The following is a 27,043-nucleotide window of genomic DNA, read 5'->3' on the forward strand; positions in this document are numbered from 1 at the left end:
TCAATATAAGTAGCAGCATGTCTCCCTGGCCCTGGCAGAAGGGAGGTTAGAAAAGTTAAACCCTATTAGACCACACATCACTGACCAGGCCAACTGCGGTCCACTCCAACTGTCTGACCACGCGTCACTGACCAGGCCAACTGCGGTCCACTCCAACTGTCTGTCCAGTGACGGCTGGGCAGGAACACAAGGCCCCTGTCAGAGAGTGTTAAAGGGTCACTGCGTCCTTGTGCCCCTAAAACCTTACAAAGCCAATTATTAGCCGATCTAGTATCTACCCACCTACCTTCACCAAAGACCAACATTTTCATTAGATGGATATGGTCCTACAGGTAGTGACCATATCTGGGAAGGACAGGATGTTCCTAAGGCGTCCAGTTTTATGTCAGTCAGTCAGAGGCTCTCCAAAGGCCCCTTCCCCCACCGTGTAGCCGTCCCTACATCCCCTCCTTGGCCATTCTTCCAGGCTGTGAGTGAGGGGGATCTCAGTAATGTCTCAGCAGATGGGGTTGAGATGGGCTTTTAGAGAGGAGAGTGGTTTAGTCTGGGCGCAGGGAGCAGTGGGGGATCCGTTTCAGGGTCGATGGAGAGGAGATAATCAAACCGTTCCAGGTGAAGGGATTACCAACTACCAGAGGACTTCAACTGTTGATTCTATACCAGGGATTTGTCTTGTTAAATTTCTTCTTTCCAAAGAGACAATTTAAAGGTTTTTCTCCAAAGTTTTAATGCATGTTCCATATACCTTTGAAAAATAGCTTAATGCTAAACCAAGTAGCGAGGATTCCGTTTAGGCTGGAACATAAATTCAGGAATGTGGCTTTAAACTGTCAGTTAGGAGCGCGCACAATCCTTTTAGGTTTCACCCCCACTCCTTCACCCCTTCACCCCCCACCCCTCCACCCCCTCCCCTTCACCCCCACCCCTTCACCCCCACCCCTCCACCCCCTCCCCTTCACCCCCTCCCCTTCACCCCCACCCCTCCACCCCCACCCCTTCACCCCCTCCCCTCCACCCCCACCCCTCCACCCCCTCCCCTTCACCCCCAACCCCTCCACCCCCACCCCCTTCACCCCCAACCCCTCCACCCCCTCCCCTTCACCCCCACCCCTTCACCCCCTCCCCTCCACCCCCACCCCTCCACCCCCTCCCCTTCACCCCCACCCCCACCCCTTCACCCCCTCCCCTTCACCCCCACCCCTCCACCCCCTCCCCTCCACCCCCACCCCTTCACCCCCTCCCCTTCACCCCCTCCCCTTCACCCCCACCCCTTCACCCCCTCCCCTTCACCTCCTCCCCTCCACCCCCACCCCTCCACCCCCTCCCCTTCACCCCCTCCCCTTCACCCCCTCCCCTTCACCCCCACCCCTCCCCAGACACTCCACACCTTCTGTGTTCCTCCTATTCTACTGCTATATTAATATCGTATTAATTCATTATAATTGGAAGTGACAGTAATATAGGAAAGCACCTTCTCTACCCATGGTGACTATCCTCTCATTGTGACCGTGCCCCGTGGCCAGACCGTGCCCTCGGCCCTGTACGGTAGGCTGCCTTTTGTTCATGTTGTCGTAGGTCGTCCAGGTCACACAGGTTGGTGTCAGGATGCATTTCCTCTCCAACCAAGTGAGGGGGGTTTACCACAGCGCTGCAATCTGGGCCCACTTCTCAAGCCCACTAAACCCTTTGACACCGCCGTTTTTAATTAAAATTACATTACGAGTAATCAGCCGGAAGAGTTAGCCAGGGAGGGAGGGGTGGGGAGGGAGTGGGGAGGGAGGGAGGGGGGAGGGAGGGGTGGGGTGGGGAGGAGGGGGGGTACACTTCTTGATTACAAACCTGTGACGGATGAGTCTGTTGTCAGCCTGCTAAAGACAAGGGCAGGCTAATGCCAGGTCAGGATTGGCCATGGGATGGGATGGGGAGGGGAGGCTCAGGTCTGGTCATGGGATGGGATGGGGAGGGGGAGGCTCAGGTCTGGCCATGGGATGGGATGGGGAGGGGAGGCTCAGGTCTGGCCATGGGATGGGATGGGGAGGGGAGGCTCAGGTCTGGCCATGGGATGGGATGGGCGAGGGGAGGCTCAGGTCTGGCCATGGGATGGGATGGGGAGGGGAGGTTCAGGTCTGGCCATGGGATGGGATGGGAGGCTCAGGTCTGGCCATGGGATGGGATGGGTAGGGGAAGGCTCAGGTCTGGCCCATGGGATGGGGAGGGGAGGGCTCAGGTCTGGCCATGGGATGGGATGGGGAGGGGAGGCTCAGGTCTGGCCATGGGATGGGATGGGGAGGGGAGGCTCAGGTCTGGCCATGGGATGGGGAGGGGAGGCTCAGGTCTGGCCATGGGATGGGGAGGGGAGGCTCAGGTCTGGCCATGGGATGGGATGGGATGGGGAGGCTCAGGTCTGGCCATGGGATGGGATGGGGAGGGGAGGCTCAGGTCTGGCCATGGGATGGGATGGGGAGGGGAGGCTCAGGTCTGGCCATGGGATGGGATGGGGAGGGGAGGCTCAGGTCTGGCCATGGGATGGGATGGGGAGGCTCAGGTCTGGCCATGGGATGGGATGGGGAGGGGAGGCTCAGGTCTGGCCATGGGATGGGATGGGGGGGAGGCTCAGGTCTGGCCATGGGATGGATGGGAGGCTCAGGTCTGGCCATGGGATGGGATGGGGAGGGGAGGCTCAGGTCTGGCCATGGATGGGGAGGGGAGGTTCAGGTCTGGCCATGGGATGGGATGGGGAGGTTCAGGTCTGGCCATGGGATGGGATGGAGAGGGGAGGCTCAGGTCTGGCCATGGGATGGGATGGGGAGGGGAGGCTCAGGTCTGGCCATGGGATGGGATGGGGAGGGGAGGCTCAGGTCTGGCCATGGGATGGGATGGGAGGCTCAGGTCTGGCAATGGGATGGGATGGGGAGGGGAGGCTCAGGTCTGGCCATGGGATGGGGAGGGGAGGTTCAGGTCTGGCCATGGGATGGGATGGGGAGGTTCAGGTCTGGCCATGGGATGGGATGGGGAGGGGAGGCTCAGGTCTGGCCATGGGATGGGATGGGGAGGGGAGGCTCAGGTCTGGCCATGGGATGGGATGGGGAGGGGAGGCTCAGGTCTGGCCATGGGATGGGATGGGGAGGGGAGGCTCAGGTCTGGCCATGGGATGGGGTGGGGAGGGGAGGCTCAGGTCTGGCCATGGGATGGGATGGGGAGGGGAGGCTCAGGTCTGGCCATGGGATGGGATGGGGAGGGGAGGCTCAGGTCTGGCCATGGGATGGGATGGGGAGGGGAGGTTCAGGTCTGGCCATGGGATGGGATGGGGAGGGGAGGCTCAGGTCTGGCCATGGGATGGGATGGGGAGGGGAGGTTCAGGTTCGGCCATGGGATGGGATGGGGAGGGGAGGCTCAGGTCTGGCCATGGGATGGGATGGGGAGGGGAGGCTCAGGTCTGGCCATGGGATGGGATGGAGAGGGGAGGCTCAGGTCTGGCCATGGGATGGGATGGAGAGGGGAGGCTCAGGTCTGGCCATGGGATGGGATGGGGAGGGGAGGTCAGGTCTGGCCATGGGATGGGATGGGGAGGGGAGGCTCAGGTCTGGCCATGGGATGGGATGGGGAGGGGAGGTTCAGGTCTGGGCCATGGATGGGATGGGGAGGGAGGCTCAGGTCTGGCCATGGATGGGATGGGGAGGGGAGGCTCAGGTCTGGCCATGGGATGGGATGGGGAGGGGAGGCTCAGGTCTGGCCATGGGATGGGATGGGGAGGGGAGGCTCAGGTCTGGCCATGGATGGGAGGGGAGGGGAGGTTCAGGTTCTGGCCATGGGATGGGGGAGGGGAGGCTCAGGTCTGGCCATGGGATGGGAGGGGAGGGGAGGCTCAGGTCTGGCCATGGGATGGGATGGGGAGGGGAGGCTCAGGTCTGGCCATGGGATGGGATGGGATGGGATGGGGAGGCTCAGGTCTGGCCATGGGATGGGGAGGGGAGGGGAGGCTCAGGTCTGGCCATGGGATGGGATGGGGAGGGGAGGCTCAGGTCTGGCCATGGGATGGGATGGGATGGGGAGGCTCAGGTCTGGCCATGGGATGGGGAGGGAGGGGAGGCTCAGGTCTGGCCATGGGATGGGGAGGGAGGGGAGGGGAGGGAGGGGAGGGGGAGGGGAGGGAGGCTAGGTCTGGCCATGGAGGGATGGGATGGGAGGCTCAGGTCTGGCCATGGGATGGGATGGGGAGGGGACGGCTTCAGGTCTGGCCATGGGATGGGATGGGGAGGGAGCTCAGGTCTGGCATGGATGGGATGGGGAGGGGAGGCCAGGTCTGGCCATGGGATGGGATGGAGAGGGGAGGCTCAGGTCTGGCCATGGGATGGGATGGGGAGGGGAGGCTCAGGTCTGGCCATGGGATGGGATGGGGAGGGGAGGCTCAGGTCTGGCCATGGGATGGGATGGGGAGGGGAGGCTCAGGTCTGGCCATGGGATGGGATGGGGAGGGGAGGCTCAGGTCTGGCCATGGGATGGGATGGGGAGAGGAGGGGAGGGGATGGGATGGGGAGGGGAGGCTCAGGTCTGGCCATGGGATGGAGAGGGGAGGCTCAGGTCTGGTGAGCCATGTTTTCAGCACTTTTATCTCCGTGACCATGACTCTGACCAAAACTCGTTTTCTCATGCTCTCTAGCCTCTCTGCAGCAGACATATGGTGAGCAATATGTTTGGAACATTGAATTGCAATATACAATTGCAATACATATTGAATCGTGCATGATAAATCATGATACAGTGGCAAGAAAAAGTATGTGAACCCTTTGTAGTTACCTGGATTTCTGCATAAATTGGACATAAAATTTGATCTGATCTTCATCTAAGTCACAACAACAGACAAACACAGTGTGCTTAAACTAATAACATACACATTATTGTATTTTTCTTGTCTATATTGAATACATCATTTAAACATTCACAGTGTAGGTAGGAGAAGTATGTGAACCCCTAGGCTAATGACTTCTCCAAAAGCTAATTGGAGTCAGGAGTCAGCTAACCCGGAGTCCAATCAATGAGACGAGATTGGAGATGTTGATTAGAGCTGCCCTGCCATATAAAAAAAGGCTATTCACAAGAAGCATTGCCTGATGTGAACCATGTCTCGAACAAAAGAGATATTTGAAGACCTAAGATTACGAATTGTTGACTTAAATTGTAACTGGAAAGGGTTACAAAAATATATCTTAAAGCCTTGATGTTCATCAGTCCACGGTAAGACAAATTGTCTATAAATGGAGAAAGTTCAGCACTGTTGCTACTCTCCCTAGGAGTGGCCGTCCTGCAAAGATGACTGCAAGAGCACAGCGCAGAATGCTCAACGAGGTTAAGATGAATCCTAGAGTGTCAGCTAAAGACTTACAGAAATCTCTGGAACATGCTAACATCTCTGTTGACGAGTCTATGATACGTAAACCACTAAACAAGAATGGTGTTCATGGGAGGACACCACGGAAGAAGCCACTGATGTCAAAAAAAAACATTGCTGCACGTCTGAAGTTTGCAAAAGAGCACCTGGATGTTCCACAGCGCTACTGGCAATATATTCTGTGGACAGATTAAACTAAAGTTGAGTTGTTTGGAAGGAAGGAAGGAACACAAAACACTATGTGTGGAGAGAAAAAAGGCACAGCAAACCAACATCAAAACCTCATCCCAACTGTAAAGTATGGTGGAAGGAGCATCGTGGTTTGGGGCTGCTTTGCTGCCACAGGGCCTGGACAGCTTGCTATCATTGACGGAAAAATGAATTCCCAAGTTTATCAACACATTTTGCAGGAAAATGTAAGGCTATCTGTCTGCCAATTGAAGCCCAACAGAAGTTGGATATTGCAACAGGACAACGACCCAAAACACAGAAGTAAATCAACAACAGAATAGCTTCAACAGAAGAAAATAAGCCTTCTGGAGTGGCCCACTCCTGACCTCAACCCGATTTGAGATGCTGTGGCATGACCTCAAGTGAGCAGTTCACACCAGACATCCCAAGAATATTGCTGAACTGAAACAGTTTTGTAAAGAGGAATGATCCAAAATTCCTTTTTCACCGTTTTGCAGGTCTGATCCACAACTACAGAAAACATTTGGTTGAGGTTATTGCTGCCAAAGGAGGGTCAACCAGTTATTAAATCCAAGGGTTCACATACTTTTCCCACCCTGCACTGTGAATGTTTACACGATTTATTCAATAAAGACATGAAAACGTATAATTGTTTGTTTGTTAATAGTTTAAGCAGACTGTGTTTGTCTATTGTCGTGGACTAGATGAAGATCAAATCCAATGGGTTCACATGCTTTTTCTTCCGACTGTAAATCTAGAATCGCAATAAATATTGTATCACCACCTAAGTATGGTGATAATATCGTACTTTTGACGACCTTGGCAAGTCCCAGCCGCACGCACGCGCACACACACACACGCACGCACGCACACACACACACACACACACACACACACACACACACACACACACACACACACCACACACACACACACACACAGCTGAGTGTTCCACCAACAGGTTGAGGCCACTGAGGTGTCAAGCCAGGTCGTCCCAGTATGACGCATGGCTCTAATATCGTCTCATCTAGACTATCGTCTCATCTATACAGAACAGAGGGAGAAGAATCACATCTGGGAGAATGTTTCTGGGAACGTGGAGAAGTCTCCATACGAGTAGGAACTGTCATTTTAACCAATCACGTATTGAGCGGTGAGACTGTTGTCCAATGACAGGGACAATAGCAAGAAATCAAAGGACGCGTAACCTAGCCACAGCAACACCGTATATTTTATGTTACCTGATAGCTGTTTATGTCTGAACCTACAGCCTCTGTCTGATAACTGTTTATGTCTGAATCTACAGCCTCCTGTCTGATAACTGTTTATGTCTGAACCTACAGCCTCCTGTCTGAGAGCTGTTTATGTCTGAACCTACAGCCTCCTGTCTGATAACTGTTTATGTCTGAACCTACAGCCTCTGTCTGATAACTGTTTATGTCTGAACCTACAGCTGTTTATGTCTGAACCTACAGCCTCTGTCTGATAACTGTTTATGTCTGAATCTACAGCCTCCTGTCTGATAACTGTTTATGTCTGAACATACAGCCTCCTGTCTGAGAGCTGTTTATGTCTGAACCTACAGCCTCCTGTCTGATAACTGTTTATGTCTGAACCTACAGCCTCTGTCTGATAACTGTTTATGTCTGAACCTACAGCTGTTTATGTCTGAACCTACAGCCTCTGTCTGATAACTGTTTATGTCTGAACCTACAGCCTCCTGTCTGAGAGCTGTTTATGTCTGAACCTACAGCCTCTGTCTGATAACTGTTTATGTCTGAACCTACAGCCTCCTGTCTGATAGCTGTTTATGTCTGAACCTACAGCCTCTGCACACACACATGATCTCACCAACGTATTGCTCCTCAACCAGGCTGCAAACACACACACACACACACACACACACACACACACACACACACACACACACACACACACACACACACACACACCACACACACACACACACACACACACACACACACGATCTCATCAACTCACTGCTCTGCAACCATTCTGCAGACAAACAAACAAACACAGACACAGACACAGACACACACACACACACACACACACACACACACACACACACACACACACACACACACACACACACACACACACACACACACACACACACACACACACACACACACACACACACACACACACACACATCTACCAGTGGAGGTGACAGACTTGCTGTGGTCCCATTTTGCACCCAGCTCCTTGTCTCATGGTCGTCTCAAAAAAAAAGCAGCTGCACGTTTCTCTTTGATTTCTCTCTCTGGTATTTTCTTTTGACGGATGGAAGAAGGGGGAAGAAGAAAAACAACTCTGCCACACCACCTTTCCTCTTCTAGTGGGCTGAAAGGAGACGTGGTGTTTAATGTTAGAGGACTGTGTGAGGACAGACGGCAGACAGACAGACAGAGAGACAAACAGCCCGACAGAGAGACAGACAGACAAACAGACGGGTCCTCTGCTTCTATCTGTTGTTGTGGTGGTCCAGGTGTTACATACTTACATATCAGACCTGTCGTAGATAGACCAGACACTGATACACAAACACCTGTGGGCCTCACATGAATTGCAGACTGCCAGTCTAGAGTCTACAATAGGCCTACACTTCACAGGTGATTGTGGTCAGCATCCAGCATGTGGCATCGCGGCTGTGAGAAGAGACTCCAGCACCACCTTGAATGCAGCTGTGGTCAAAGCTGAAGTACATCTCGGTGAACGTTGTTATTTCTATCGTATACCAAGTTTTTTTTTGTAGGATGAAAGCCTGTTGGATATCAGGTACGCTGCCACTGTCATCTCTTCATTTGTTGTTGAAGACAATACACTAAGTTATTCACTTGGTAGATCCAGTCTCATTTTAAACAGATCATTGAACCACTCTTTAACTTGACAGTTATGCGTGATGGACAATGTAATACACATTTTAAAGTGTACACGCTTCAAACCAGCTGCCCACTGCACTGAGGATAGGAAACTCTGTCACCTCTGATAAATCCACTATAATTGAGAATTTCAATAAGCATTTTTCTACGGCTGGCCATGCTTTCCACCTGGCTACCCCTACCGCGGTCAACAGCACTGTACACCCCCACAGCTACTCGCCCAAGCCTTCCCCATTTCTCCTTCTCCCAAATCCAGTCAGCTGATGTTCTGAAAGAGTTGCAAAATCTGGACCCCTACAAATCAGCCGGGCAAGACAATCTGGACCCTTTCTTTCTAAAATTATCTGCCGAAATTGTTGCAACCCCATTACTAGCCTGTTCAACCTCTCTTTCGTGTCGTCTGAGATTCCAAAAGATTGGAAAGCAGCTGCTGTCATCCCCCTCTTCAAAGGAAGGGACACTCTTGACGCAAACTGCTACAGACCTATATCTATCCTACCCTGCCTTTCTAAGGTCTTCGAAAGCCTAGTCAACAAACAGATTACCGACCATTTCGAATCCCACTGCACCTTCTCCGCTATGCAATCTGGTTTCAGAGCTGGTCATGAGTGCACGTCAGCCACGCTCAAGATCCTAAACGATATCGCAACTGCCATCGATAAGAGACAATACTGTGCTGCCGTATTCATTGACCTGGCCAAGGCTTTCGACTCTGTCAATCACCACATCCTCATCGGCAGACTCAATAGCCTTGGTTTCTCAAATGACTGCCTCGCCTGGTTCACCAACTACTTCTCTGATAGAGTTCAATGTGTCAAATCGGAGGGCCTGTTGTCCGGACCTCTGGTAGTCTCTATGGGGGTACCACAGGGTTCAATTCTTGGGCCAACTCTTTTCTCTGTATACATCAATGATGTCGCTCTTGCTGCTGGTGAGTCTCTGATCCACCTCTACGCAGACGACACCATTCTGTATACTTCTGGCCCTTCTTTGGACACTGTGTTAACAACCCTCCAGACGAGCTTCAATGCCATACAACTCTCCTTCCGTGGCTTCCAACTGCTCTTAAATACAAGTAAAACTAAATGCATGCTCTTCAACCGATCGCTGCCTGCACCTGCCCGCCCGTCCAGCATCACTACTCTGGACGGTTCTGACTTAGAATATGTGGACAACTTCAAATACCTAGGTGTCTGGTTAGACTGTAAGCTCTCCTTCCAGACTCACATCAAACATCTCCAATCCAAAGTTAAATCTAGAATTGGCTCCCTATTTCGCAACAAAGCATCCTTCACTCATGCTGCCAAACATACCCTTGCAAAACTGACCATCCTACCGATCCTCGACTTCGGCAATGTCATTTACAAAATAGCCTCCAATACCCTACTCAATAAACTGGATGCAGTCTATCACAGTGCCATCCGTTTTTTCACCAAAGCCCCATATATTACCCACCACTGCGACCTGTACGCTCTCGTTGGCTGGCCCTCGCTTCATACTCGTCGCCAAACCCACTGGCTCCAGGTCATCTACAAGACCCTGCTAGGTAAAGTCCCCCCTTATCTCCGCTCACTGGTCACCATAGCAGCACCCACCTGTAGCACGCGCTCCAGCAGGTATATCTCTCTGGTCACCCCCAAAGCCAATTCCTCCTTTGGCCGTCTCTCCTTCCAGTTCTCTGCTGCCAATGACTTGAATGAACTACAAAAATCTCTGAAACTGGAAACACTTATCTCCATCACTAGCTTTAAGCACCAGCTGTCAGAGCAGCTCACAGATCACTCCACCTGTACATAGCCCATCTATAATTTAGCCCAAACAACTACCTCTTCCCCTACTGTATTTATTTATTTATTTTGCTCCTTTGCACCATATTATTTCTATTTCTACTTTGCACTTTCTTCTACTACAAATCTACCATTCCAGTGTTTTACTTGCTATATTGTATTTACTTTGCCACCATGGCCTTTTTTGCCTTTACCTCCCTTATCTCACTTCATTTGCTCACATTGTGTATAGACTTATTTTTCTACTGTATTATTGACTGTATGTTTGTTTTACTCCATGTGCAACTCTGTGTTGTTGTATGTTGTCGAACTGCTTTGCTTTATCTTGGCCAGGTCGCAATTGTAAATGAGAACTTGTTCTCAACATGCCTACCTGGTTAAATAAAGGTGAAATAAATTAATTAAAATAAAAAAAAACAGGCCTTTGTAGTTCAGAGTTGTGGAGAACTATGGGGATTGTAGTTCGTTCCACAGTTGAGTGACGCACGCGGAAGTAACGTGATGATGAAGAGAGGTGACTTTGCTTCAGTTTTGTAATGTTTTGATTCAGCAACACTCCTGATAATTATGGAAGCAACCAAAGCAGGTATTGTATAGACAATATGTTGAGTATCATTATCCTATGTCGCTCTTACGGCATTGTTATAGTTGTAAAGCATCTATAGAAAAGTGTGTTATCATACGCACATCCTTAAAAACATAACGTTAGGTTCTGGACTAACAAAGTCTAGGTAGAAGGCCCCAGCACAGTGTTAAAGCTCCCAATTCACCGCTTTATTGACACAGTTTCGATCCCCGACACGGATCTTCGTCTAATCGAAACGTTGTCAGTAAAGCGGTGAATTGGGAGCTTCAACAGTGCGGGGTCTTCTTGTTCTTTACTAGTTGTAAAGCATGCTAGCATTAGCAGTCGCTAGCCAGGGCTAACTAAGCTAGCTTCAGTACAGTCAACATGTCATTCAGTTGGCTAGCTAACTATCACGGTAAACAAGTGTCGTAGCCGATTAAACTTTTAACTTTAAACTGTTTTGCTGACATACTAGCTAACTTAGCTGTCATACTTCTACTCTTCCACGTTCATCGCTTGCCTGCTCAGAAACAACTGGGTTAGCTAGATGTTGTTAGCTATAGTTACCTAGCGTCTACTGTGTCTGTTTAGCTAGCTAGCTAGTTTGATGGATATGCTAGCCCTGGTACAGCAGGGTAGCTATGACGTGTGTGTGTTTGGGTTGTGTGTGTGTGTTTGGGTTGTGTGTGTGTTTGGGTTGTGTGTGTTTGTGTGTGTGTGGGTGTGTGTGTGTGTGTGTGTTTGGGGTGTGTGTGTGTGTGTTTGGGGCGTGTGTGTGTGTGTGTGTGTGTGTGTGTGTGTGTGTGTGTGTGTGTGTGTGTGTGTGTGTTCCAGAGGAGCCTTTCCTGAGGCATGTGGAGACAGATGTACTCATCCCCAAGATGATGAGGGAGAAAGCCAAGGAGCTCTGTGCTGAAAAGGTTACAGGTGAATATCTGAGATTAATAAAACATGTGTTAGCTCCCTGAACAAATGCTTTAGGTCACAGCGGGCTTACAGTCTTGTGACTCCCAGGATATATGATCTGGAACCCAAGATGGTCACAGAGATATATCCAATGTTCACCTTCGCTGTTTATACACATTGTATTGTTGACCTCTCTATGCACCTTCCCAGTTACAATCTCAAGCACAGGCCCTGTTAATGCCCTGAGTCATGACAGAGTATTAATGGGCGTATATTTGTGTTTTTCTGTTGCGTTGATCAGGCTGTCATGCCCTGTCTGAAAACCAGTCAGAAGTAGATGACTCGATGAAGAAAAAAAATACAGTCAAGATCAAACCTGATATGGTGGTTAAATATGAATATACCACTTGATACAATGAACTTCCTCTTTTCTGCCTCCAATGTCCTTTTTCTAGCAGTGTTTATGGTAACTGTATTATAAGGAGTGTAGACTGCTGATCTGATCTCGTTATTGCTCAACATGTAGGCCTAACAGAAACTTGGCAAATGTTCTCCTTTTTACAGGAAGATGCTTGACACAGACTGCAGTTGAATGTTTTTGTTAACATCTTTAAATTCACTTTATGCTGCTGACATCAACATTTTATTTATTTTTGAACCTTACGAAGTCTCGGGCCGCTGCTGTAATGTTGTGGTCCCGTGTGGCTCAGTTGGTAGAGCATGGTGTTTGCAACGCCAGGGTTGTGGGTTCGATTCCCACGGGGGACCAGTACGGAAAAAAAGTTTTAAAAAAAATGTATGAAATGTATGCATTCACTACTGTAAGTCGCTCTGGATAAGAGCATCTGCTAAATGACTAAAATGTAAATGTTGCAGGGCAATTCCACGGCAACGGAATGATGCTGAGACTCAGATATTTCACTTTAAAATGTATGTTAAACAAAAAACTATTTTTTTGCAAAGTTAAACAAACCATACAACTCTATGCATAAAGACTACTTTTAACAATTTCCACCAATTTTTTTGATTTTTTTATACAAAAACACATTTTCTTGAAGAACAGTGCAGATGCACCATTTTGGCATGGCACCAGCAGCACAAACCGTCATTCTGTTACCAAAATTTACATCTGCATTGTTCAAGTAAATCAGTTTTTTTGTAAAATGTTCTTTGAAAATTGTTAAAAGTAATTGTGCATAGAGTTGTATTGTTTGTTTTAAGTTGACAATCATTGGTTTTTGTTTTGGCGTCCATTTTAAAGTGAAAACGGCTCTGCATCATTTCTGTTACTGTGGGATTGCCCAACAGCAACTATTGGTGCTGCATAGGTACTTCGATTGTGGTTAGGCCTAAAGTCCTCTTCATCCTCTGAGGCTGCACGCCTGCTGCTGCTCGCCCAGAGAGACACAGCCTAGCCCTCGAGGTGACAGGGCTGTGGAAATCCCCCTCTGGTCTCCTCTCTGCCCCCTCCTTTTCACACCTCCACCCCAGCCCTAGCTGCTGTATTGCCTGCATACTACCCTATTTGTATTACTGATGCTTTGCAGTGGCTGTTTGCTCTGGCTCTGTCCTGGCTCTGACCTGTGTGTTTGTGCATGCATGTATGTTATGTAATGTTGTTTAGTTAAATACAGTTCCATAAAACATCTGATCAGAGACGGTGTGTTTTCTCTGACCAGAGACGGTGTGTTTACTCTGATCAGAGACGGTGTGTTTACTCTGATCAGAGACGGTGTGTTTTCTTGGTGTTTACTCTGATCAGAGACGGTGTGTTTACTCTGATCAGAGACGGTGTGTTTACTCTGATCAGAGACGGTGTGTTTACTCTGATCAGAGACGGTGTGTTTACTCTGACCAGAGACGGTGTGTTTTGTTTGGTGTTTACTCTGACCAGAGACGGTGTGTTTTCTTGGTGTTTACTCTGATCAGAGACGGTGTGTTTTTCTTGGTGTTTACTCTGACCAGAGACGGTGCGTTTTCTTGGTGTTTACTCTGATCAGAGACGGTGTGTTTTCTTGGTGTTTACTCTGACCAGAGACGGTGTGTTTTCTTGGTGTTTACTCTGACCAGAGACGGTGTGTTTTCTTGGTGTTTACTCTGATCAGAGACAGTGTGTTTACTCTGATCAGAGACGGTGTGTTTACTCTGATCAGAGACGGTGCGTTTTCTTGGTGTTTACTCTGATCAGAGACAGTGTGTTTACTCTGATCAGAGACGGTGTGTTTTCTTGGTGTTTACTCTGATCAGAGACAGTGTGTTTACTCTGATCAGAGACGGTGTGTTTACTCTGATCAGAGACGGTGCGTTTTCTTGGTGTTTACTCTGATCAGAGACGGTGTGTTTACTCTGACCAGAGACGGTGTGTTTTGTTTGGTGTTTACTCTGACCAGAGACGGTGTGTTTTCTTGGTGTTTACTCTGATCAGAGATGGTGTATTTTTCTTGGTGTTTACTCTGACCAGAGACGGTGCGTTTTCTCAGTGTTTACTCTGATCAGAGACGGTGTGTTTTTCTTGGTGTTTACTCTGATCAGGGACGGTGTGTTTTCTCGGTGTTTACTCTGACCAGAGACGGTGTGTTTTCTCGGTGTTTACTCTGACCAGAGACGGTGTGTTTTCTCGGTGTTTACTCTGACCAGAGACGGTGTGTTTTTCTTGGTGTTTACTCTGATCAGCGACGGTGTGTTTACTCTGACCAGAGACGGTGCGTTTTCTTGGTGTTTACTCTGACCAGAGACGGTGCGTTTTCTCGGTGTTTACTCTGATCAGAGACGGTGCGTTTTCTTGGTGTTTACTCTGACCAGAGATGGTGCGTTTTCTCGGTGTTTACTCTGACCAGAGATGGTGCGTTTTCTCGGTGTTTACTCTGACCAGAGACGGTGCGTTTTCTTGGTGTTTACTCTGATCAGAGACGGTGTGTTTACTCGGTGTTTACTCTGACCAGAGATGGTGTGTTTACTCTGACCAGAGACGGTGTGTTTTTCTCGGTGTTTACTCTGATCTGATGACGACCCGTCGTGCAGCAGCTTCTTTCCCCACTCGTCTACCAGAATGACATCACCTCTCCAAACCCATGCCCTTTTCTAAGACACGTGTCCTTACTACTGCACTGATTTGATCAGCTACTTCAGAACAGTCAGCTCTCCATATCTCATCATCACATAGATTATTCTGTAGAGTCGATTAATGTCAGTTTTATCTGGGGACTCGGATTAGGAGATTATCATTTTAGTGGGGGGGAATAATCCTTCACTACTCCATACCTCCTCCTGAAGTCCCCTCCCTCTCACTACCACGTCGTCTCTAGTGGAGATCACTGGATAATGGGCGCGTCCCACGTGGCACCCTATTCCCTAATGGGGTCCTGGTCAAAAGTAGTGCACTATATAGGGAATAGGGTGTCAGTTGGGAGGCTACCTCTGAGATCACTGTCACTATGGTGTTTTCTGTGACTGTGTTGGGTGACTGCTGATGGGTGATGGGATACCAGCGGCGGTGTCAGACCCCAGTACAGTCCTCTGTGTTTCTGTTCTACTGATTTAGATTAGTCACACTGTTCTGCCTCTTCAAATTGCTTCTGCAGGTTTTCTGCGTTCGGATGAAAGCAAGTCGTGGTGATAATCACCCTGATCATAACAGGGAGATTATGATGATGATGATGGCTTTGCATCCCAAATGGTACCCTATTCTCTACACAGTGTACTACTGTTGAGCAAGGCTCTGGTCAACAACAAAAGAAAGTAGTGCACTTCGTAGGGTTAGGGTACATTGTCAATTTCGGGATGTATCCCATGGTTGTTTATGAGACGCTGGAGACGGGGGGGGGGGGGACGACGACGACGAACGAGGCTAATTAAAGTCTGCCAAAGACCTGGCTAACAGCGTGAGAGACAAGGCCAGGACCCTTCAGCACCTCTTTAGCACCACCAACACAATGGCACCTTTCATCCACAACACCTTGATATCAGTTAAAGGATTGAAAGGAAAATACCTTGTTTATTTTTTTTTTAAATCTTTGTAGTCTTAACGCAGTTAGGCCTAATGGCTAACTCCATCTCTGTAGTCTTAACGCAGTTAGGCCTAATGGCTAACTCCATCTCTGTGTGATTCACCTTGCACTCCGCTGTTTGTCAGGGTCTCAACTGCTTGCCAAACGTCATGTCTTTTTTATGGAAATGGTTAGAAGGAGAATTCTTGTTAAGGTCGACCATCTCAGCCCTAAATGTGTCTTCTACGGTCAAACTAAAAGAGACACACCGAGTTCTGTATGTTATTCAGAGTCAATATAGACCTCGTTGGTTTACAGAGTTCTGTATGTTATTCAGAGTCAATATAGACCTGGTTGGTTTAGAGTTAGCATGTTATTCAGAGTAAATATAGACCTGGTTGGTTTAGAGTTAGCATGTTATTCAGAGTAAATATAGACCTGGTTGGTTTAGAGTTAGCATGTTATTCAGAGTAAATATAGACCTGGTTGGTTTAGAGTTAGCATGTTATTCAGAGTAAATATAGACCTGGTTGGTTTAGAGTTAGCATGTTATTCAGAGTAAATATAGACCTGGTTGGTTTAGAGTTAGCATGTTATTCAGAGTAAATATAGACCTGGTTGGTTTAGAGTTAGCATGTTATTCAGAGTAAATATAGACCTGGTTGGTTTAGAGTTAGCATGTTATTCAGAGTAAATATAGACCTGGTTGGTTTAGAGTTAGCATGTTATTCAGAGTAAATATAGACCTGGTTGGTTTAGAGTTAGCATGTTATTCAGACTACCTATAGATCATTAGTGTTGACCGATTTAACGGCCGTTTCCTATTTCTTCTGGTTATTAAACAGCTACTTGACCGATGTCGGTTCAATTACTTGAATTCCATTTAGTTCGTTTTTTTTTTTGGGAGCCCAAATAATTCATGAGAGAAATCAAGTCAATAATGATGTGGGAAGCTGGGCTGAAGGGAGTTGTAGTTTTCTTAAGTAAATATTCAACCTAAGTTCAGCGCAGAGAAACGTGGTAATTAACTATACTGAACAAAAAATATAAACGGAAGATGTAAAGTGTTGGTCCCATGTTTCATGAGCTGAAATAAAATATCCCATACACACAAAAAGCTTATTCCTCTCAAATTTTGTGCAAAAATGGTTTAAAAAAAAAAAAAAAAAAAAGGCATTTCTCCTTTGCCAAGATAATCCGTCCACCTTACCGATGTGGCATATTGTGCTTTGGACAATATATGGCCACTCAAAAAGGTGCAGTTTTGTCAAACAACACAATACCATGGATGTCTCATGTTGAGAGAGCGCGAAATTGGCATGCTGACTGCAGGAATGTCCACCAAAGCTGTTGCCTGAGGATTGAATGTTCATTTCTCTACCATAAGCCACCTCCAATGCCGTTTTAGACAATTTGTCAGTACGTCCAACTGGACTAAAAACCACAGACCATGTGTAACCACTCCATCCCAGGGATCGTCTGAGACCAGCCACCAGGACAGCTGATGAAATTCAGGAGTATTTCTATCTGTAATAAAGCCCTTTTGTGGGGAAAAAACTCATTCTGATTGGCTGGTTTCCTTATATGAACTGTAACTCGGTAAAATCTTGAAATTGTTGCGGTTTTATATTTTTGTTCAGTGTATAATGACCATAATCCATTGCACCATTTTTTTTTTTTTTTTATGGCACAGAGACGGATCAAAGAGGCAAAGCGAGACGTTTCACTCTTCACTAAAATCTGTCCAAAATGAATCCCAATGCGTTTCAATGAGCTTATTTGTGGACCTAAGCTTGTGGCCTGCCTTCCCGCCTTTGGGACAAACACTACCATTTTGTTAGGGCAGCGATATGAGCATTACGCCTGCTTCGTTACGTTAAATACACACAGACCGCATAGACCACATGACAGAGGACTGTACACAACACAACTAGGAGAGGAGGTAGAGACAGTTAGTGAAAGTATGCCTTATCTTCTTTTGAAGAACTCGTCAAATGATTTGAGCAGACTGCTCTGCAGTGTACTTAGGCAGGCTAGCTAAATAGGGTGACTAAAGACCGTACAGTATGGGGAGCACATAGCACTAGATGGCCTGGCTGGCTGCTTCTGTCTGAGCAGAGATCAGATGATTTTATTTTATGGAATGAAAAAGAATAAAGTCATCAAATAAAAACCAATTAAAATACGCAACTGAAATATTTTATTATTTCATAGTAATTTCCTGTTCTATTGATGTCGACCCAATGTGGGCCTGACAGAGACAATATAACATTTTCAATGTTTTGGAAATTGAATTTTCTATTTTTCTATTTTAAAAGCTCTCAAATCATTATAACATCATTATTTCATAATACATTATCAAAACCGAAATCGAAAACCGTGATGATTTAAAAAAAAAAAATGGAACTGAAACCGAACCAACCTCAAAAAGCCCTAATGGCTCAGCACTATTCTACATGTATGGCCTCTCCTCTGTATGAATAGAAAGCCCTGATGGCTCAGCACTATTCTACATGTATGGCCTCTCCTCTGTATGAATAGAAAGCCCTGATGGCTCAGCACTATTCTACATGTATGGCCTCTCCTCTGTATGAATAGAAAGCCCTGATGGCTCAGCATTATTCTTCATGTATGGCCTCTCCTCCTCCTCTGTATGAATAGAAAGCCCTGATGGCTCAGCATTATTCTACATGTATGGCCTCTCCTCTGTATGAATAGAAAGCCCTGATGGCTCAGCATTATTCTACATGTATGGCCTCTCCTCTGTATGAATAGAAAGCCCTAATGGCTCAGCATTATTCTACATGTATGGCCTCTCCTCTGTATGAATAGAAAGCCCTAATGGCTCAGCATTATTCTACATGTATGGCCTCTCCTCCTCCTCTGTATGAATAGAAAGCCCTAATGGCTCAGCATTATTCTACATGTATGGCCTCTCCTCTGTATGAATAGAAGCCCTAATGGCTCAGCATTATTCTACATGTATGGCCTCTCCTCTGTATGAATAGAAAGCCCTAATGGCTCAGCATTATTCTACATGTATGGCCTCTCCTCCTCCTCTGTATGAATAGAAAGCCCTGATGGCTCAGCATTATTCTACATGTATGGCCTCTCCTCTGTATGAATAGAAAGCCCTAATGGCTCAGCACTATTCTACATGTATGGCCTCTCCTCTGTATGAATAGAAAGCCCTAATGGCTCAGCACTATTCTACATGTATGGCCTCTCCTCTGTATGAATAGAAAGCCCTAATGGCTCAGCATTATTCTACATGTATGGCCTCTCCTCTGTATGAATAGAAAGCCCTAATGGCTCAGCACTATTCTACATGTATGGCCTCTCCTCTGTATGAATAGAAAGCCCTAATGGCTCAGCATTATTCTACATGTATGGCCTCTCCTCCTCCTCTGTATGAATAGAAAGCCCTAATGGCTCAGCACTATTCTACATGTATGGCCTCTCCTCTGTATGAATAGAAAGCCCTAATGGCTCAGCATTATTCTACATGTATGGCCTCTCCTCTGTATGAATAGAAAGCCCTAATGGCTCAGCATTATTCTACATGTATGGCCTCTCCTCCTCCTCTGTATGAATAGAAAGCCCTAATGGCTCAGCATTATTCTACATGTATGGCCTCTCCTCTGTATGAATAGAAAGCCCTAATGGCTCAGCACTATTCTACATGTATGGCCTCTCCTCTGTATGAATAGAAAGCCCTAATGGCTCAGCACTATTCTACATGTATGGCCTCTCCTCTGTATGAATAGAAAGCCCTAATGGCTCAGCACTATTCTACATGTATGGCCTCTCCTCCTCCTCTGTATGAATAGAAAGCCCTAATGGCTCAGCATTATTCTACATGTATGGCCTCTCCTCCTCCTCTGTATGAATAGAAAGCCCTAATGGCTCAGCATTATTCTACATGTATGGCCTCTCCTCCTCCTCTGTATGAATAGAAAGCCCTAATGGCTCAGCACTATTCTACATGTATGGCCTCTCCTCTGTATGAATAGAAAGCCCTAATGGCTCAGCATTATTCTACATGTATGGCCTCTCCTCTGTATGAATAGAAAGCCCTTATGGCTCAGCATTATTCTACATGTATGGCCTCTCCTCCTCCTCTGTATGAATAGAAAGCCCTAATGGCTCAGCATTATTCTACATGTATGGCCTCTCCTCTGTATGAATAGAAAGCCCTAATGGCTCAGCATTATTCTACATGTATGGCCTCTCCTCCTCCTCTGTATGAATAGAAAGCCCTAATGGCTCAGCATTATTCTACATGTATGGCCTCTCCTCTGTATGAATAGAAAGCCCTAATGGCTCAGCATTATTCTAGATGTATGGCCTCTCCTCTGTATGAATAGAAAGCCCTAATGGCTCAGCACTATTCTACATGTATGGCCTCTCCTCCTCCTCTGTATGAATAGAAAGCCCTAATGGCTCAGCATTATTCTACATGTATGGCCTCTCCTCTGTATGAATAGAAAGCCCTAATGGCTCAGCATTATTCTACATGTATGGCCTCTCCTCTGTATGAATAGAAAGCCCTAATGGCTCAGCATTATTCTACATGTATGGCCTCTCCTCTGTATGAATAGAAAGCCCTAATGGCTCAGCATTATTCTACATGTATGGCCTCTCCTCCTCCTCTGTATGAATAGAAAGCCCTAATGGCTCAGCATTATTCTACATGTATGGCCTCTCCTCTGTATGAATAGAAAGCCCTAATGGCTCAGCATTATTCTACATGTATGGCCTCTCCTCCTCCTCTGTATGAATAGAAAGCCCTAATGGCTCAGCATTATTCTACATGTATGGCCTCTCCTCTGTATGAATAGAAAGCCCTAATGGCTCAGCATTATTCTACATGTATGGCCTCTCCTCCTCCTCTGTATGAATAGAAAGCCCTAATGGCTCAGCACTATTCTACATGTATGGCCTCTCCTCTGTATGAATAGAAAGCCCTAATGGCTCAGCATTATTCTACATGTATGGCCTCTCCTCTGTATGAATAGAAAGCCCTAATGGCTCAGCATTATTCTACATGTATGGCCTCTCCTCTGTATGAATAGAAAGCCCTAATGGCTCAGCACTATTCTACATGTATGGCCTCTCCTCTGTATGAATAGAAAGCCCTAATGGCTCAGCACTATTCTACATGTATGGCCTCTCCTCCTCCTCTGTATGAATAGAAAGCCCTAATGGCTCAGCATTATTCTACATGTATGGCCTCTCCTCCTCCTCTGTATGAATAGAAAGCCCTAATGGCTCAGCATTATTCTACATGTATGGCCTCTCCTCTGTATGAATAGAAAGCCCTAATGGCTCAGCATTATTCTACATGTATGGCCTCTCCTCTGTATGAATAGAAAGCCCTAATGGCTCAGCATTATTCTACATGTATGGCCTCTCCTCTGTATGAATAGAAAGCCCTAATGGCTCAGCATTATTCTACATGTATGGCCTCTCCTCTGTATGAATAGAAAGCCCTAATGGCTCAGCATTATTCTACATGTATGGCCTCTCCTCTGTATGAATAGAAAGCCCTGATGGCTCAGCACTATTCTTCATGTATGGCCTCTCCTCTGTATGAATAGAAAGCCCTAATGGCTCAGCATTATTCTACATGTATGGCCTCTCCTCTGTATGAATAGTTTAGATTGCTGCTCTTTGCCATTCATATTAATAGCCAGATAGGCCTGGTCTGTGTGAAGGACAGTTATAATGGGCCATGCCAGCCAGATAGTTACACTGGTGCCAATGTGGACAGAAACACCAACCACAAGTATGAATACATATGATAGTCAGTCTTTTACTTCAGCCTGGTGGTAGAGGAAGCATTGGGGCTGGTAAGATAAGAGGCCTGTCAGTACTCACTACGGTAGTATCTACTTTGACCAGGCTTGTCACCGTGTGGCAGAGATGCCTAGCAGAGACGGTATGGCTGGCTGTCCCCCCTCTCTCTCCTCTCAGCCTGTGGCTACACTCAGATTGGCAGAGGGGGACAGATTTGAAAGAGACATGACCTGTTTAGACTGGGGCTCTTACCCTGGTTGCTTTTTAAAAAGCCCCTGTCAAGAGACTGGCTTCCTGATGGTGGTCATTTACTGGCTAAATCTATGTCTCCTTGCATCTATCTGGTTTCAGCGTTCAACCACTGCTGTAAAGAGACTGGCTTCCTGATGGTGTTCAAGTGTCGTGATCAGAACGCTGCCCTGAAGGACTGTCTAACCGTACAGTGAGTCAACTAACTCACACCTCATGTAATCAATAAGGCTTCATAAAACACGTATTTTATTTACACTTTAAAACAAATACATTTATTTTATTACCATTTAAGACCAAACAAATTATATCAAGTACAATACATGTATTTTTTTTCTGGAATATTCTTCGTACTAGTTCTGACTCAGTGTTCTAATGATAACTGTTCTGACTCAGTGTTCTAATGATAACTGTTCTGACTCAGTGTTCTAATGATAACTGTTCTGACTCAGTGTTCTAATGATAACTGTTCTGACTCAGTGTTCTAATGATAACTGTTCTGACTCCGTGTTCTAATGATAACTGTTCTGACTCAGTGTTCTAATGATAACTGTTCTGACTCAGTGTTCTAATGATAACTGTTCTGACTCAGTGTTCTAATGATAACTGTTCTGACTCAGTGTTCTAATGATAACTGTTCTGACTCAGTGTTCTAATGATAACTGTTCTTCGTACTAGTTCTGACTCAGTGTTCTAATGATAACTGTTCTTCGTACTAGTTCTGACTCAGTGTTCTAATGATAACTGTTCTTCGTACTAGTTCTGACTCAGTGTTCTAATGATAACTGTTCTTCGTACTAGTTCTGACTCAGTGTTCTAATGATAACTGTTCTGACTCAGTGTTCTAATGATAACTGTTCTGACTCAGTGTTCTAATGATAACTGTTCTGACTCAGTGTTCTAATGATAACTGTTCTGACTCAGTGTTCTAATGATAACTGTTCTTCGTACTAGTTCTGACTCAGTGTTCTAATGATAACTGTTCTTCGTACTAGTTCTGTCTCAGTGTTCTAATGATAACTGTTCTTCGTACTAGTTCTGTCTCAGTGTTCTAATGATAACTGTTCTTCGTACTAGTTCTGACTCAGTGTTCTAATGATAACTGTTCTGACTCAGTGTTCTAATGATAACTGTTCTTCGTACTAGTTCTGACTCAGTGTTCTAATGATAACTGTTCTGACTCAGTGTTCTAATGATAACTGTTCTGACTCAGTGTTCTAATGATAACTGTTCTGACTCAGTGTTCTAATGATAACTGTTCTTCATACTAGTTCTGACTCAGTGTTCTAATGATAACTGTTCTTCGTACTAGTTCTGACTCAGTGTTCTAATGATAACTGTTCTTCGTACTAGTTCTGTCTCAGTGTTCTAATGATAACTGTTCTTCGTACTAGTTCTGTCTCAGTGTTCTAATGATAACTGTTCTTCGTACTAGTTCTGTCTCAGTGTTCTAATGATAACTGTTCTTCGTACTAGTTCTGTCTCAGTGTTCTAATGATAACTGTTCTTCGTACTAGTTCTGACTCAGTGTTCTAATGATAACTGTTCTTCATACTAGTTCTGACTCAGTGTTCTAATGATAACTGTTCTGACTCAGTGTTCTAATGATAACTGTTCTGACTCAGTGTTCTAATGATAACTGTTCTGACTCAGTGTTCTAATGATAACTGTTCTGACTCAGTGTTATAATGATAACTGTTCTGACTCAGTGTTCTAATGATAACTGTTCTGACTCAGTGTTCTAATGATAACTGTTCTGACTCAGTGTTCTAATGATAACTGTTCTGACTCAGTGTTCTAATGATAACTGTTCTGACTCAGTGTTCTAATGATAACTGTTCTTCATACTAGTTCTGACTCAGTGTTCTAATGATAACTGTTCTTCGTACTAGTTCTGTCTCAGTGTTCTAATGATAACTGTTCTGACTCAGTGTTCTAATGATAACTGTTCTGACTCAGTGTTCTAATGATAACTGTTCTTCATACTAGTTCTGACTCAGTGTTCTAATGATAACTGTTCTGACTCAGTGTTCTAATGATAACTGTTCTGACTCAGTGTTCTAATGATAACTGTTCTGACTCAGTGTTCTAATGATAACTGTTCTGACTCAGTGTTCTAATGATAACTGTTCTGACTCAGTGTTCTAATGATAACTGTTCTGACTCAGTGTTCTAATGATAACTGTTCTGACTCAGTGTTCTAATGATAACTGTTCTTCATACTAGTTCTGACTCCGTGTTCTAATGATAACTGTTCTTCATACTAGTTCTGACTCAGTGTTCTAATGATAACTGTTCTTCATACTAGTTCTGACTCAGTGTTCTAATGATAACTGTTCTTCATACTAGTTCTGACTCCGTGTTCTAATGATAACTGTTCTTCATACTAGTTCTGACTCCGTGTTCTAATGATAACTGTTCTTCATGGTAGTTCTGACTCAGTGTTCTAATGATAACTGTTCTTCATACTAGTTCTGACTCAGTGTTCTAATGATAACTGTTCTTCGTACTAGTTCTGACTCCGTGTTCTAATGATAACTGTCTTCTGTACACCACTGTCTCTGTCTCTCAGCTACAGAGACTCGGCATTCTTCGAGGAGTGCAAGCAGGAGTACATCAAGGAGAAGCTGGAGTTCCAGAGGACAGGGGTGGCGGCTAAGAACCGCTCACAAAAACTTCCGGCCAGCATGTAGATTCCAAATTGACCCCTGACCCCTGAACATGTTGCTTCCACCTGTCCAATCCTCTCAGATCTGCAGGAGTGGTTAGGTAGCAGGGGCTAGGGGTCACGAGGTAGCTAGGGGTCACGAGGTAGCTAGGGGTCACGAGGGTGGCAGGGGGAGGGACGGCTACTCACAGGGCTTTGCAGTGTGTGTATTGTACATCCGGTTGGGATGCTCATTGCCCCAACGGGAGGAACTAGATCAACGAAGGGACAGGAGACAGGAGGACATCCTAGGCCCTAAGGGACCTGTGTAACGACTATGAGCCAGGTTGGAAAGGTGTGTCTAAAGGCCTCCGTTCACCTGTATGTACAGAAAAGGAATCTCTTACAGATACATGTCCTCCACAGAGTCCCTCTGGTTGATCAGATCAAACAGCCATGATGGAAAATCACACTGTCCTCCTATTTCAGAATGATCAATAATGTTTTGTTGTTGATGCTGTCTGTCTGCTCTGCAGTTTGTATGTTTATGAAGATTTATTTCTGTCAATGCTTTGGGGAGCGTTTTCATATTGAGCTTGTTAGCAACCAATACTGTCCAAAGTGAGATTGATTCCAAGGATAAGACCTGTCCAAAGTACATGAATAATATTCAAGGTGTTGACATCAACATCCTCCACTATGAGAATGTTCCAGATGGTTCCTAATTATACACAGATTGATACTGCGTAGAGGCGTATCCCATAATTAGGATTCGCCGGTGAGTTGCCGTAACGACAGGTGAAGCATTATGGACAGAGTTGTTGTGAAAAAAGGTCTGATTAAATAACATTTGACTTGACATTGTGTTAACGTACATATAAATAAAGACAAACAGATGTTCATAGCCTCTGTGTGTTGTGACTTTTGCTTTTTAAAACCGTACAGGTGTCACAACAATGACTTCCAGGTTCACAATCACCCTTTTCAATGTCCCTTGAAATCCCTATTTGAAGTGTTATTACTGAGTCACTTAGGCTTGTGACTGTCGTACCTCCACACAGCCTTGATTTATACTGTCAGCCATATCTCATCTACCTTTTTTAGATTACATGTGTTCATCTCTATTCATTTTATTCATACAAGCCTGGCGCTGTGTGCTACAAGACAGGAATAGCAACACATGAGCCGTGGCAGGGGCCATTTCAGTGTTCAGCTGTCAAGCAGTAGTCGCACAAGTGAGACAATTGTTCATGAAATATCACACACAATATCTGCCTATCATAAATATTCACCCACTTGGATTTCTTCACATTTATGTTAAAAAGTGTGATTATAATGGATTTAATTGTTTTTTTGTCAATGATCTACACAAAATAATCCGTCAAAGTGAAATTCTAAAAAAATGTTTTTCAAGGTTAATGAAAAACAGAACCCTAAAATACCTTAATTAATTAGATAATTATTCACTCCCCTGAGTCAATACATGTTAGAAACACCTTTAGCAGCGATTACAGCTGGGAGTCTTTCTGGGAAAGTCTCTAACGGGTCGATCTCGATTCAGGAATGTATGCCTTTCTTACACACCGTATTTATTTTCCAGTAGCATAACGTGCGCACTCTGAATACATTTCATTCAACCGCTGAAAAACTTCCCACTTGGTGACCAATAGATTTTTTTTTTCGTGGAGTTTTCATTCAATAGAAGTTATCAGTCCATTTATCTTAGCCATCCTTTTAAATACGGTGTGCATTTCATTAGAATGTAGTTGACAGACACTAGAATACATGGAGAGACCGGGCTCAGAATATAGGAATCAAGGGGGGAAAAACCCCATCTATGCATATTCGCTTCCGTTTCAGGACCAACTAGTATATTTAAAAATACTTTTGATCTTCAAGATTATTTAGGCACATTTTAGGTTTAGGAAAGTATGCATGTATTTAAAAAAAAAAAAAACGGTTTGTTGATAAATAAAAAACAGTGGCTGAATTCATCCTGAAAGATGTCATATCCTTGGTCAATCCATGAAATATTGGAAGGTGGTGAAAAGTGTACAGTAGGGGTTGACCATTAGTCCTATAAATGTTCCCTAATCCTCACTAATCATGGAGCTGTAATGACCACGGTCCAGTCGTGGTGAACCGTGCGCCAGGCTCCAGGTTTAACCCGCTGCGCTGCGTGGGTTCCAGAATGATTCAATAGGCTACATGTCCCAAATCATTACACAACGTCAGCCTAATATCATCCACTAACTCTAGCGACGCACAGGAACAATTTACAAGGACGTGACAGAGGAAATACAGTTAAACGGAATGCAATGATTCAAAAAAATAATATATATATGTGTGTATTACTGACGTGGCTCTCGATATTCGCTAATATTTAACATGATATACATTGTAAAATAAAACGGGAGAAAAGCCCGGATATAATCAAAACATTCTAAAGCGCACACACAACTCGGCAGGTTCAGCCCTACAGAAGCATATAGCTTGGATGTCCACATTTCATCCACGCAAATGACGAGGGCACAATACAAATTCAGAATAATGGCGAAGGTATTTATATCCTATTTCACAGTGTAAAAGGGACCGCAATACACGTGATATGATT

The 27,043-nt window shown here is 45.6% G+C and overlaps 2 protein-coding genes across 3 annotated transcripts in view; both read left to right on the forward strand.

Moving 5' to 3' along the window:
* zgc:110410 (LFG_like domain-containing protein) overlaps positions 1–27,043 on the forward strand; it is a 345,300-nt gene that overhangs the window by 128,929 nt on the left and 189,328 nt on the right. The window lies entirely within an intron of this gene.
* On the forward strand, positions 10,742–25,336 carry LOC115187940 (COX assembly mitochondrial protein homolog). Its single transcript, XM_029747020.1, has 4 exons — positions 10,742–10,860; positions 11,677–11,769; positions 21,885–21,975; positions 24,355–25,336. The coding sequence occupies exons 1-4, from the start codon at positions 10,842–10,844 to the stop codon at positions 24,473–24,475; spliced, it is 324 nt and encodes a 107-aa protein (XP_029602880.1). The 5' UTR covers positions 10,742–10,841; the 3' UTR covers positions 24,476–25,336.

This window comes from Salmo trutta, unplaced genomic scaffold (genome assembly GCF_901001165.1).
Source record: "Salmo trutta unplaced genomic scaffold, fSalTru1.1, whole genome shotgun sequence".
NCBI classification, from domain to species: domain Eukaryota; kingdom Metazoa; phylum Chordata; class Actinopteri; order Salmoniformes; family Salmonidae; genus Salmo; species Salmo trutta.

Bases quoted from the DNA above. Each gene is read 5' to 3' on its own strand.
- LOC115187940 (XM_029747020.1), top strand. The intron at 11,770-21,884 runs GTGAATATCTGA...ATCTGGTTTCAG, and splicing joins CTGTGCTGAAAAGGTTACAG to CGTTCAACCACTGCTGTAAA. The intron at 21,976-24,354 runs GTGAGTCAACTA...TCTGTCTCTCAG, and splicing joins AAGGACTGTCTAACCGTACA to CTACAGAGACTCGGCATTCT.